This window comes from Sinohyriopsis cumingii, chromosome 18 (assembly GCF_028554795.1).
Source record: "Sinohyriopsis cumingii isolate HCF-2022 chromosome 18, ASM2855479v2, whole genome shotgun sequence".
NCBI classification, from domain to species: domain Eukaryota; kingdom Metazoa; phylum Mollusca; class Bivalvia; order Unionida; family Unionidae; genus Sinohyriopsis; species Sinohyriopsis cumingii.
In genome coordinates this window covers 75,853,433-75,868,661 of record NC_142978.1, presented here as the reverse complement: position 1 = coordinate 75,868,661, position 15,229 = coordinate 75,853,433, and the positions used below count along the sequence as shown (strand labels likewise).

The following is a 15,229-nucleotide window of genomic DNA, read 5'->3' as shown; positions in this document are numbered from 1 at the left end:
ACTGTACCCGACTTGCAAAAACATTAGGTAAAAAATAAAAGATTATCATCTGTGACTTCTTGAAGTATTTCCCTTTCTGAAAAATTGATAATATACATAGATAAGTGTCCAAACAAGACAAAATCACAAAAAATTCTGTCACCATGGTGGCCATACTGGACAAAAGATCAGCACATTTTAATTTAGAAAAATTAAATTCAGAACAAACAGCAATAACAAGATTTTATATACTGCATGTCAGATTGGCACCATTTTCATTTAGAACCAACTATATGTAATAAAATGTCTATTAGTAAAAACCCACGTCAATATGAGACCCTACATGTAATAAAATGTCTATTAGTAAAAACCCACGTCAATATGACCAACTACACATAATAAAATGTCTATTAGTAAAAACCGATGTCAGTATGACCTACTGTTCAGAAGATAGTAATAACAAGATTTTCAAGCTAGCCATCATGACTGCAATACTGGATGTCCATGGAGCACCATTTTCATTCAGAAACATTATGTCCTGTAGAACTAATGTAATTGTGCCAAATCATCTTTATTCCACAGTGGCTCCAAAGTCAATAAGGGTTCTTCCTTACCCTAAACTCAAGCAATCCAAAAAGTCTGCTTTCCACAGATTATGGAAAACTACTGTACAAAAGTCATTTTTCTTCTTTCCGTCAAAGTGACCATAACTTTTGAACTTTTGAGCCCACTATGTACAGGGTTCTTCCTTACCCCAAGTGCAAGCCACCCACAAAGTCTGGCAACTACAGATGGATGAGAATAAGAGATTACTGTGTGGAAACCAATTTTCTTCTTTCAATCATCTTGATCTTTGAGTTTATCAATAAAGTTCTCATTAGCCCAAGTGCAAACAATTCACAAAGTTTGGTAACTGTAAATGGTGAATAACTCGAGCTGGTGAGTAGAAACAAAATTGGTAACAGATAGAAAAACATCATGACATAATATGCTCTGCCTTTTGAGAAGCATAGAAACATAACATGCAACCAAAAAAAGGCTTTGAGTACATACCATCTGAAGTTTCCAGCCGCTACATGTGCTCGTCTTTTATCTTCCAGCCGAATGTCTACTGATCCATAAGGAGAGAACCAGCTTGCAAGCTGAAATAAGTCAATGAGATTGCCATTAAGATACACTGAATATCTGTATCCATGGTTATGAATTTTAATTAAAAGCTAACAAGTTGGTGAGATAAGAAAATGAGTCAAAGAGATCGTTTTTACGACGATGATGTCTTTATTAATATGTCCATGAATCTGACCTGAAAAAATGTTATTAATATTATGACAGCATTGGGACAGAGATTGTAATACATACTGTAAATTCATTTATTTTCATGGGTTACCAATTTCAACAGATTTGCGAAATATCAGATTTTTGTTGGTACTTAAACTTTTGGACAAATTGATTGTTTCTACTATTTTCAGAGAAGGATCATCATCTATTAGGTTACAAATTTGTCTGACTTTGCCAAACATAAGATTTTTGTCAGTTGTTATATTTTTTGGATTGAGTGAGGGATTCCACAGAAGGATTGTCATTCATTGGGTTACCAATTTAAGTTACTTTGCAAAACATATTTTTTAAATTTGTGGATTGTATTTGGGGTCCTACTGTTGCACATAACGCCAATTGTTTGTTTGATCTATAACTTCATGGTTTATATGAACCCAAAAAATCCATCAAAATTGGTACCCCACAAAGACTGAATTCACTGTAATCAATAATCTAACATAAATATACCACACTATGAGTGCATGCATTTGTGGCTGTGAAAAAGCTTGCCAGTAGCTTCCTGTGGGTCAGCAGTATTTCCCGGGTTCTTCTTCCACCAAATATATAGTCTGCCATGTAGAGCCTACCACATTCAGAAAAATAGCATTAAACCTCACAAAAACCAAAACCAAAAACTACAAAATGACATATGAGCACAGACCAAAGCCATCAATACTAAATAGGAGTGTGAAGTCTGCTGACTTCAGTTTGACACAATCCTATATCAATTGTGTTTACCATCTTATCTCTGATCCTCTAAGTTTCACACCCATAATATAAAATAGCAGAAATATCAATATTATGCATGGATATAATTGCGGGTCAATACTGAATATCAAGTAACAGGATACCTATGCTTCAATCAAACAGAGTGTGTGTGTGTGTGTGTGTGTGTCTGTGTGATTTGGATTTTTAAAGTAACTTTAACAAGTTTTCAGTCATAATGCTATGATGTCTGCAATGTGGCAGTTTATAGTGATGTCTAGTACTGGGACATCATGCCACAGACATGTGGCATCATGTCCCACCCAGCCACATTATCCTGACACCAGGCCAAACAGTCCTAACACTAACCTCTCAATGCTGAGCGCCTACAGAGGCAGCTGTTAGTACCATTTTTATAAGTCTTTGGTATGACTCGGCCATGGTTTGAATCCGTGACCTCCCTCATCTGAGAAAGATGTTCTAAACATAATGGATATTATACTTGTTATCAGTTTCTATTTTTGCATCAAATTCAACATTTCACAACTTATAACACCAATCATCTAATGCAATGATGTTTTCTCAGCCGTTAAAATACATTATTTGTTAAACACATTTCCTGCAATTACACAATTATAATTTACTTCTTTATCCAGGTCATTGTGGGATCAAAAGAATTATAAGTATGTAAAACTTGAATAACTCTATACTTTGCAGAATTTATACATGCAAGCTGGCCTATGCCCTCCCTTATCAGGATAGCGTGCCAGAGACTTTGATCCACTAATCCCGGCTCCTTAAATCTGAATGGTTAGTCAAAGAAATGCCTTGACACACACATGCACTCATGTCCAGCTACAAACTGCACAGACCTAGATCTACTGTCATATAATGCCCAAGCAGATCTGGGTATATGCAGTTTGTTAGTTCTAATCAGTAGAACAAACAATACAGACCCTGACATGCCTTGCATTATGAATCTGTATTCATGTTATAGAGTGAGAAAAAAAAGAAAATCTGTATCTAATCATGAATTTGTGAACACAGTGATTATTATCATTGCGTTGAAGGCCCATGAAAAAAAGGCAATGCCATAACACTCATTGAGCTACTTTTGACATGGAAATTAGCATATATATCCAGCTGGTAATCTAATTAATATTCAATTTCATTAAGACACAAAACTCTATATAACTGAAGTAAATTAAAACTTTTAAAGAGAAGGCAATTCTCATCTTAAGTTATTTTAGTCCTAATTTTGTTCCCTCTGTCTTAATGTCTGAATTTAAACTTAAAATCTACTATGAATCCATTAATCTGACTAGCTAGATTTAAAGTTTAAAATAAAACTGACCAATCAAATCTCCCATCTTCAGACTTAATTTGAACACTTGTGTTTGTGTGTTATACAGGAGAAAATAAGGTACTGTTAGTGAACCTGAATAATATTCAGTGGCTTGGTGAGGTGTCGGCTTTTCACATACAGTAACTCAGGCCGTCTAGAAGGTGGGTCTGGACCATCAAGACACTGTAATAAATTACAATCAAGGAGAAAACAAATTAAAACCTGGTGGTACATTCGGACTCTGTACATACAATAATATATTATATAACACTAGTGGCCTTATGGTAGTTTGTACAAATTTGGTAGACACATTCAAAATCATACCTATATCCTACAAGCAAAAATAAAAGCCTTTATAATCTCCATAGAGAAACCAAAGTCATCATTAACCTTTCAAAGTCAACACACATCCCTAAAAATATGGACACAAATTCAAAATGCATAACACCACGCAAAATTAAATATCCAATCTTACATGATTCTCATTCTTCACATGATGTCAAACCTTTGTTTTCACTGTGACATTTAAACTCCATCTTGTTTTCTGACATCATTACATATGTCATCTGCTATTTTCATAACAGCTGAATTTAAAAACTAAAATCAGATCTTACCTATAAGCTCTATTTAAGGGAACAGAAGATTTGATGGATACTCTGTTCTATTTATTACTTCAACTGTGTCATTTTTGTAAAACCTACAGTGGGTGCAATTTTCTATTAAACCCCATTTTTAACATGGGAAAGTGAAAAAAATAATCAAGCATGTTTACTGATGTAAGATTTAAAAAAAAATCTAACTTCAGGCTCATAATTCTTGGGCATAAACTTAGATAACTTCATTGCTCCCAACAAACATATTAGATAAGATTTCCTATTTCAAATACAAGTATATTATATATTAATTTCCTATTCCAAATACAAGTATATTATATACTGATTTCCTATTCCAAATACAAATAATACTACATACTGATTTCCTATTCCAAATACAAGTACATTATATATTGTTTTCCTATTCCAAATACAAATATACTACATATTGATTTTCTATTCCAAATACAAGTATATTATATATTGATTTCCTATTCCAAATACAAAAAGTATATTATATATTGATTTCCTATTCCAAATACAAGTATATTATATATTGATTTCCTATTCCAAATACAAGTATATTATATATTGGTTTCATATTCCAAGTATATTATATATTTGATTTCCTATTCCAAATACAAGTATATTATATATTGATTTCCTATTCCAAATACAAGTATATTATATATTTGATTTCCTATTCCAAATACAAGTATATTATATATTGATTTCCTATTCCAAATACAAGTATATTATATATTTGATTAATAATGAACCTCTAAGGAGGCAAAGAGTTACATACATTCTTATTACTACACTACATCAAGTTTGCTAATTCATGTCACACTACCTGAAAATGACTGTATCCTTGTTCATACTAATACATGTCAAACTACCATTAAATTATTGTATCCATGCTTATACTATTTCATGTCACACTACAATATAAATTACTATATCCATGTTCCTACTAATTCATGTCACAATACATTATAAATTATTGTATCCACGTTCCTACTAATTCATGTAACACTACATTATAAATTATTGTATCCATGTTCCTACTAATTCATGTCAAACTACCATTAAATTATTGTATCCATGCTCATACTATTTCATGTCACACTACAATATAAATTACTGTATCCACGTTCCTACTAATTCATGTCACAATACATTATAAATTATTGTGTCCATGTTCCTACTAATTCATGTCACAATACATTATAAATTATTGTATCCATGTTCCTACTAATTCATGTCAAACTACCATTAAATTATTGTATCCATGTTCATACTAATTCATGTCAAACTACATTATAAATTATTGTATCCCTATTCATACTAATTCATGTCACACTACATTATAAATTATTGTATCCATGTTCCTACTAATTCATGTCACAATACATTATAAATTATTGTATCCATGTTCCTACTAATTCATGTCACACTACATTATAAATTATTGTATCCATGTTCCTACTAATTCATGTCAAACTACCATTAAATTATTGTATCCATGTTCCTACTAATTCATGTCACACTACATTATAAATTACTGTGTCCATGTTCATACTAATTCATGTCACACTACATTATAAATTATTGCATCCATGTTCATACTAATTCATGTCACACATTATAAATTATTGTATTCATGTTGATACTAATTCATGTCGCAATACATTATAAATTATTGTATCTATGTTCATACTAATTCATATCACAATACATTATAAATTATTTTATCCTTGTTCATACTAATTCATGTCACACTACATCATAAATTATTGTATCCATGTTCCTACTAATTCATGTCACAATACATTATAAATTATTATATCCTTGTTCATACTAATTACTGTCACACTACATTATAAATTATTGAATTCATGTTGATACTAATTTATGTCAGAATACATTATAAATTATTATATCCTTGTTCAACCTAATTCATGTCATAATACATTATAAATTATTATATCCTTGTTCATACTAATTACTGCCACACTACATTATAAATTATTGTATTCATGTTGATACTAATTTATGTCAGAATACATTATAAATTATTGTATCCATGTTCATACTAATTCATGTCACAATACATTACAAATTATTATATCCTTGTTCATACTAATTCATGTCATAATACATTATAAATTATTGTATTCATGTTGATACTAATTCATGTCACAATACATTATAAATTATTGTATCCATGTTCCTACTAATTCATGTCACAATACATTATAAATTACTGTGTCCATGTTCATGTCACAATACATTACAAATTATTGTCTCCATGTTCATACTAATTCATGTCACAATACATCACAAATTATTGTGTCCATGTTCATACTAATTCATGTCACACTACATTATAAATTATTGTGTCCATGTTCATACTAATTCATGTCATACATTATAAAGTATTGTATGCATGATCCTACTAATTCATGTCACATTACATTATAAATTATTGTATCCATGTTCCTACTAATTCATGTCAAATTATCATTAAATTATTGTATCCATGTTCATACTAATTCATGTCACACTACATTATAAATTATTGTATCCATGTACCTACTAATTCATGTCAAACTACCATTAAATTATTGTATCCATGTTCATACTAATTCATGTCACAATACATTATAAATTATTGTATCCATGTTCATACTAATTCATGTCACACTAACTATAAATTATTGTGTCCATGTTGATACTAATTCATGTCACACGAAAGTAAGAATTATTGTGTCCATGTTCCTACTAATTCATGTCACAATACATTATAAATTACTGTGTCCATGTTCATGTCACAATACATTACAAATTATTGTCTCCATGTTCATACTAATTCATGTCACAATACATCACAAATTACTGTGTCCATGTTCATACTAATTCATGTCACACACTACATTATAAATTATTGTGTCCATGTTCATACTAATTCATGTCATACATTATAAAGTATTGTATGCATGATCCTACTAATTCATCTCACATTACATTATAAATTATTGTATCCATGTTCCTACTAATTCATGTCAAATTATCATTAAATTATTGTATCCATGTTCATACTAATTCATGTCACACTACATTATAAATTATTGTATCCATGTACCTACTAATTCATGTCAAACTACCATTAAATTATTGTATCCATGTTCATACTAATTCATGTCACAATACATTATAAATTATTGTATCCATGTTGATACTAATTCATGTCACACTAACTATAAATTATTGTGTCCATGTTGATACTAATTCATGTCACACGAAAGTATGAATTATTGTGTCCATGTTCATATTAATTCATGTCACACTAACTATAAATTATTGTGTCTATGTTCATACTAATTCATGTCACACTAAAGTATGAATTATTGTGTCCATGTTCATACTAATTCATGTCACACTAACTATAAATTATTGTGTCCATGTTCATACTAATTCATGTCACACTAACTATAAATTATTGTGTCCATGTTCATACTAAGTCATGTCACAATACATTATAAATTATTGTATCCATGTTCATACTAATTCATGTCACACTAACTATAAATTACTGTATCCATGTTCATACTAATTCATGTCATATTAACTATAAATTATTGTATCCATGTTCATGTATATCAAGTTTAACTTAATAGTAAAAGAATTAAGAAATTAATCAAGTCAAAAATGACGTTCACTGAGGGTTCTAATTTCCTTTTGCTTTTCATTTTTAATCAAGAATCAGTGACATTATATGCTCTGAAATGCATATATATTCTCGTAAGGTAATTTTGTGAACCCTACAAATAATTACACTAGTAATCACATAAGGTACAGGTAATTATTAGCATGTATTGATATGAATTGATATGCTATATGTCTGTACTTACAATTTTAAGCAATTACAGAAAATATGAGACCATATCAAAGATCCTAAGGCATATAAAAGAGGTCAAATTATGATTGAAAAAAAGAGTCATCCCAAACTTTTGTAACTGTAGATGGTAAAGAACTTAAGTCATTGAGCAAAAACCATGTTTCTTCTTATGGTCTTAGTGACACTGACCTTCGAGCTGCTGAGTCCAAAATTGATAGTGTATTTCTTACATCAAAATATTCAGAAAGTTTTCTAACTGTAGATGGTGGACAACTCAAGTTATTGTGCAGAAATCAAATTGGTAACAGAGATAGACAGACGGACGTACATCATTACAGAGTACATTATGCCTTGTAGTGGGCATTAAAAATGTAAAATCTGTAAATATAAAGGCAACTTTTTTATATATAGGTCTAACTCTTATGGACCCTCTAAGCATGAACATCATTCTTGTGAGAAAAAACAGGTGTCTCCATCAGCCACCTCTTATGCCATGCAGAAGGGCACATCATGCATTTTCTACATACAGGAGCCCACAGTGGTAATGAGGAAATGAATATTATAATTAATATTTTCAACCTATATGTATCTGTAGACTGGACAAATAAATAATAATAAAATGTGTAAAAGAAATTACGAACTATATAATAATGTAATTTGTTATGAGTGATGCAAGTTTCTTGGGAAAGAAAATTTGTTATTGTCAAAGTGGTACACTTACAATGTGATGAAGACTGGCCTTATTTACTTACAATGTGACTAAGACTGACCCTATATACTTACACAATGTGATTAAGACTGGCCCTATATATTTACAATGTGACTAAGACTGGCCCTATATACAGTACTTACAATGTGACTAAGACTGGCCCTATATACAGTACTTACAATGTGACTAAGACTGGCCCTATTTACTTACAAGGTGACTAAGACTGGCCCTATATACTAACAATGTGACTAAGACTGGCCCTGTATACTTACAATGTGATTAAGACTGACCCTATATACTTACAATGTGATTAAGACTGGCCCTATATACTTACAATGTGATTAAGGCTGACTCTATATACTTACAATGTGACTAAGACTGGCCCTATATACTTACAATGTGACTAAGTCTGGCTCTATATACATATAATGTGACTAAGACTGGCCCTATTTACTTACAATGTGACTAAGACTGGCCCTATATACAGTACTTACAATGAGACTAAGACTGGCCCTATATACTTACAATATGACTAAGACTGGCCCTATATACTTACAATGTGACTAAGACTGGTCCTATATACTTTCAATGTGACTACGACTGGCCCTATATACTTACAATGTGATTAAAACTGGCCCTATATAGAGTACTTAGAATGTGACTAAGACTGGCCCTATTTACTTACAAGGTGACTAAGACTGGCCCTATATACTTACAATGTGACTAAGACTGGCCCGAATTACATTGATTCTATTGGAGTATGATGCAAGACTTTGAAGATACCGCCGAAATGTACAAGGCACAACTTCTGATGACCTTAAAGACAGAAAAATGTGGCATGGAAATAAAAAAAATTCTGAGCTTGAGTTTAACCTTGAGATTTTGTGAAAGTCAATCACAGATGACTTGACTGTAAAATAATTTTTAACTTGGTTGAATGTGAACTTTTTTATGATCACCAGTCCAGGCCCCATATTATCAAACCTCTGAGTTAAAATTCCAGCTCAAGCTCAAGGTTTTGACATTCTGTAACTTTATTTGAAATAAATTCTGAATCATGAAACATTTAGGCTCTTCTTTTCTCTGACATCTCTGGTGGCCAATTTCTGTGATGCAGATGTACTCCAAGTATCACATCTAATGGAGTTCCCAACTTGAGTATGAGTTTGTTGCCCAAAAAAGTTTAGAATATGGGGCCAGATCCAGTAGAAACTTGTCAACAGGATGCAAAATGTCTCTTACTTGAATGTTTACTGTAGGACAAATTCTAAATGTAATGGGATTTTGCTAAAATCGGGTTATAACAAATAACTTGGGGGGTGGGGGTCAGAAAAACCTGACCTACTGGGATACTATTTTGTTGAGCAGAAAAACCCAATTTACTGGGATGCAATTCTGTTGAGCAGAAAAACTCCAATTTATTTACTGGGATGCAATTCTGTTGAGCAGAAAAACCTAACATACTTGGATGCTATTCTTGTAGGAAGAACACCTGATTTTCTGGGATACTATTCTGGTGGTCAGAAAGACCTGACTTTTTGGGATGTTATTGGTGGGCAGAAAAAACAAAATCACCAAACTCGCAGAGAAACATTCTCAGATTATATTAAGAAATGAAATATTGATCAGAGGTATCCAGACAACAACTGACATTCAAATGATCAAAAATACAACTGTATAATCATCATCTGTTCTTACTGAGATCATGATAATGATTTGTGTTCAAGGAAGATTAGATAACAAGTCTATATAAAAAGTGATACAAGAAAACATCCCTTTAGAAATATTTGACGTTTTTCAAATTTTGCAATTAAATTTTCTTATCTAAATATAATGAAGTATATTTCATGTTATAAACATTCATCAAGATAAAGCATTTTCAATGCATATTTGCAACAATGAAATGACATTTTAATTTCTAGTATAATTTATTATACAATTACATCAAATTATCTGAAAGAATATTTTCTTACATCGGAGCTCCTGTTTTGTACATATTACAAATATTTGGGGAAAATGGTGCTGGTTCATATGAACCAAAAAATGGATAATTGAGGCTCAAGCATGCAATTGAAGGCTTTGACCTCCTTATCCAGTTCATATGCAATTACACTACACCCTTGTGCTGTCCATGGGAGTCCTCAATATACTCTCTTATAGTGAGAAGATTGCCTTATAACGAAGTACATAATACACATAATTCTAATAATGAATAATGAAATGGGATCCATGACCATATCTGGTTAATACAAGGAAATGTAGTATAATAATAGGTGTTACAGAGAGGGGGGTTCTGTAATATGTACATATACAACCCCAATGTTGTTACTACCAAAACAAGATACTTAACCGGTACTATAATTCTATGACTTGCTCATTATCTATGCTTCTTGACTCAGTGATGGGCCTAAATAAATTATCTATGGCATGTGATGCATAGACAAATTCCCACTTCCCTGAAGCCCGATGATTTCTATACTAATATATTTCATACAAAGTCCCACTTCCCTTAAGCCCAATGAATTTCTATACTAATATATTTCATACAGACAAAGACCCACTTCCCTGAAGCCCAATGATTTCGACACTAACATATTTCATACAGACAAATTCCCACTTCCCTGAAGCCCAATGATTTCTATACTAATACATTTCATACAGACAAAGTCCCACTTCCCTGAAGCCCAATGATTTCTACACTAATATATTTAATACAAATTCCCACTTCCCTGAAGCTCAATGATTAATATACTAATATATTTCATACAAAGTCCCACTTCCCTGAAGCCCAATGATTTCTATACTAATATATTTCATACAAAGTCCCATTTCCCTGAAGCCCAATGATTCTATATTAATATATTTTATACAGACAAGTTCCCACTTCCCTGAAGCCCAATGATTTCTATACTAATATATTTCATACAAAGTCCCACTTCCCTGAGGCCCAATGATTTCTATACTAATATATTTCATACAAAGTCCCACTTCCCTGAAGCCCAATGATTTCTATATTAATATATTTCATACAGACAAGTTCCCACTTCACTAAAGTCCAAAGACTAATATACTTTTATAAGCCTGATGATGACTTCTAAAGTAATATATTTTGTATAAGTAAGTTCCCACTTCCCTTAAGCCCAATGACCATGACAGTACTGTATTTCACAGAGTTTCATTTTTTTATATGCAACCAACCCATACAAATCGTAATTATTTATCATAAGGAGCACTTTTTTCTTGGGACTGATAATTCTCTAAACCTGATGTCCAGCCCCAAGATGTTACCCTAGGCCCTAACTGTTATCCTAACTGTGAAGTCCAAAGGATTCAGTCCTCATAACAGTATAACAGCTATGATGAACAATGTAGACGTACATGTAGGCAGAGGTGAGCAATGAAAAAATGCGATATAAAATGACAGATCAGCATTGCTTGTGCAAAGATTAAAGGTCTTCATATTGGGATGCTTTCTGTCAAATTTGGCCAGGTTCTGTTCATCAAAATGTGGCCCAAAAGTTTTTGACAAATAGTTGAAAGCAAAAATATTGACAATTGATAATGACATGAAATATAATGAACACAAGACAATAAGCTTACCCTACAAATAGGCAGGTAAACAAAAAGCTACTTACTTTGTTTCTTGAAAAGTTAATATGTGGGCCAATCGCAGGAATACTGAAAAAGAAAGAAAAATTTAAAATATAATTGTCACATTCTATTCAAACAAATATCTATCTCTTTACTATCTTTTGTTTGTGAATTTTGATTTTGAATAACTAGTTAAATCTTGTTAGTCTAAAATTCACTCTGTTTATCTATTTTTTATATTAAGACAATAACATGGGTTGAAACATTTTCATAGAATCCAAATGTTTTCTTAATCTAAATATGTTTGGTTTGTTAATCTAATTCTTTCATTTTTTCAGAGTTCTATGAAGGACAGCATCTGCCAATTGAATTAGCCTCAACTTAACATAAATAATTATAAAATAAGCAGTGATAGATTAATTAAATGAAATCACTGCAAAAATGCCTGGCATCTGGAAACTACAAAATTAACCAGCCATTAAACATGGGCTTACCATAATTGAAATAATCTGTGTCATATTGACTAGACTTGACTGAAGTTCAGTTTTCGTAACCAAACTAACTGAAGCTTTATTTCCATAACCTGATCATGCTAAAGCTTAACTTGACTAGACTGAAGCTTAACTTCATATTCACTAGCTTGGCTTCATAATTACACTGGACTGAAGTTTGACTTCCATAACATGACTAGACTGAAGCAAAACATTGCAACTATTTAAGACTGAATCTTAGCTTTCTAAGCTGACTAAAATGATGCTAAACTTCCATAATCAGGCAAAGTGAAGCTAACCTTTACAACCAGATCAAACTGAAGCTTAACTTCCATATCCAGACTGAAGCTTAGCTACATAAATATGCTAGACTGAAGCTTAACTTCCATATCCAGACTGAAGCTTAACTACATAAATATGCTAGACTGAAGCTTAACTTCCATATCCAGACTGAAGCTTAACTACATAAATATGCTAGACTGAAGCTTAACTTCATTAACTATACTAAACTGAAGCATAACTACATTAACTATACTAAACTGAAGCTTAACTACAATAACTATACCAGACTGAAGTGTAACTACATTAACCCTTTACCTCATGCAAGCGTCTTTGGACGCCTCTACTCCATTTGCATGGAAGCACCTTTTGATGCCTGTGCTTCATTAGCATGGAAGCGCCTTTTGATGCCTGCTGTAAACATCAGCCATTTTGAGCTGGTTTTCATAGGGCCACCTTCGAAGAAAACCCCCCTATTAGATACTACATTCATATCTACAAATGACAATTAGGTCAGATCACGTGGTTGCTATTTATGCACTGGTTGATATCTTCTATTTAAAGTAACTGGGTCGTAATCTCCACTCTACAAAATGGTGGTCGCGGATTTCATTCAGTACGTATGAGGTTTTCATGATTAGAATCACAACCATGAAAGATTCAATAACTTAGGTAAAGGCTCTGATATTGATGTAGGCAGCAATTAGTTTTTTTTTAAAATTATCAAATTCAGTGACTTAGTGATGCAGACGCAGACAAAAACCTTGTAAATTTTGAGTATTGGAAATGGCAGCTACGGTTGGTCACGCGGCCTCACTGACAAGATGGTGAATAAGTTCTCTCTCGATTTTAAAGCATATAAAAAATTCTTCTGTGAAAAATAATTACACAGCTATAACAATCGGACTTTACTCTTAAATTTTTCCACATACAATAGATGTGTACCAAAAACGTAAAATGGTTAAAATTGCTGTTAAATGTAACATACACTACACTGCTTAACAGTTCATAGGCAGGATTTTATTCAGTACTTACGAAGTTTTCACGATTAGAATCACAACTATGAAAGATTCAATAACTTAGGTAAAGGCTCTGATATTGATGTAGGCAGCAATTAGTTTTTATTGATTATCAAATTCAGATGACTTCGTGATGTAGACGCAGACGAAAAACATGTAAATTTCGAGTATGGGAAATGGCAGCTATGGTAGGTCACGCGGCCTCACTGACATGATGGTGAACAAGTTCTCTCTCGATTTTAAAGCACATAAAAAATTCTTTCGTGAAAAATAATTACACAGCTATAACAATCAGACTTTACTCTTAAATTTTTCCACATATAAAGATGTGTACCAAAAATGTAAAATGGTTAAAACTGCTGTTAAACCTAACATACACTACATTGTTTAACAGTTCATAGGCAGGCCTATGCGTATGCTGTCGACTTGGTAACAGGTGTTCTATTTATAGCGTGCTGCACTTTGTCACTATGCTCTATGAGGTAAAGGGTTATCTATACTAGACTGAAGCCTAACTTCATTAACTATACTAGACTGAAACCTAACTTCATTAACTATACTAGACTAAAGCTTAACTTCATTAACTATACTAGACTGAAGCTTAACTACATTAACTATACTAGACTGAAGCTTAACTTCATTAACTATACTAGACTAAGGTGTAACTACATTAACAATACTAGACTGAAGGTTAACTTCCAGCACTATACTAGACTGAAGTTAACCTATATCACTAGACTATAACTAAGCTAAACTACATAATGAGACTAGACTGAAGCTTAACTTCATTAACTATACTCGACTTAATGTTACTTCCATCATTAGACTTAAATTTAACTATATAACTAGATTAGACTGAAGCTTAAATAGATAACTATACTAGACAAGCTTAGTTTCGCTAGACTAGACTGAAACTTCACTTTATAACTAGACTAGACTGAAGCTTTACCCAGGATAAACTAAAACCTTACATCCATAACCAAATGATACTGAAAGTCTACTTTTAAAGTTACAGCAAATAATGAATCTAATTTTACTCTACACAAAATTTAGGTAACCATTATATATATTAAAGAGGGCAAACAAATGAGAAATATAATTCATTATTGAAAATTTATCTGCACAGAGATTAAAAAAATGAATTATAATATATAAAAATGTATGTATGTAGTATCATTTTATGGCATCCCAGCACAACAGTGGCTATATGGTGCCAACTAAAGTTAAAGTTTAAAATATGTTAAAATGAAGAATTGCACAAAACCATTAGGAAGATAAATCCTTCCAAATAAATGTAAAC

The 15,229-nt window shown here is 32.0% G+C and overlaps 1 protein-coding gene across 4 annotated transcripts in view; it reads right to left on the bottom strand.

The window, feature by feature from the left end:
* Nucleotides 1–15,229, bottom strand: part of LOC149777010 (poly(A)-specific ribonuclease PNLDC1-like) — a 74,881-nt gene that overhangs the window by 4,843 nt on the left and 54,809 nt on the right. For all 4 annotated transcript variants that reach the window (XM_089941761.1, XM_089941762.1, XM_089941763.1 and 1 more), the window contains exons 16-19: nt 12,185–12,227; nt 9,266–9,365; nt 3,440–3,529; nt 1,033–1,121 (exon numbers count right to left, since the gene is read on the bottom strand). In XM_089941761.1, the coding sequence (XP_089797887.1) occupies nt 1,033–1,121; nt 3,440–3,529; nt 9,266–9,365; nt 12,185–12,227 (322 nt within the window). The remainder of the gene's footprint in view (nt 1–1,032; nt 1,122–3,439; nt 3,530–9,265; nt 9,366–12,184; nt 12,228–15,229) is intronic.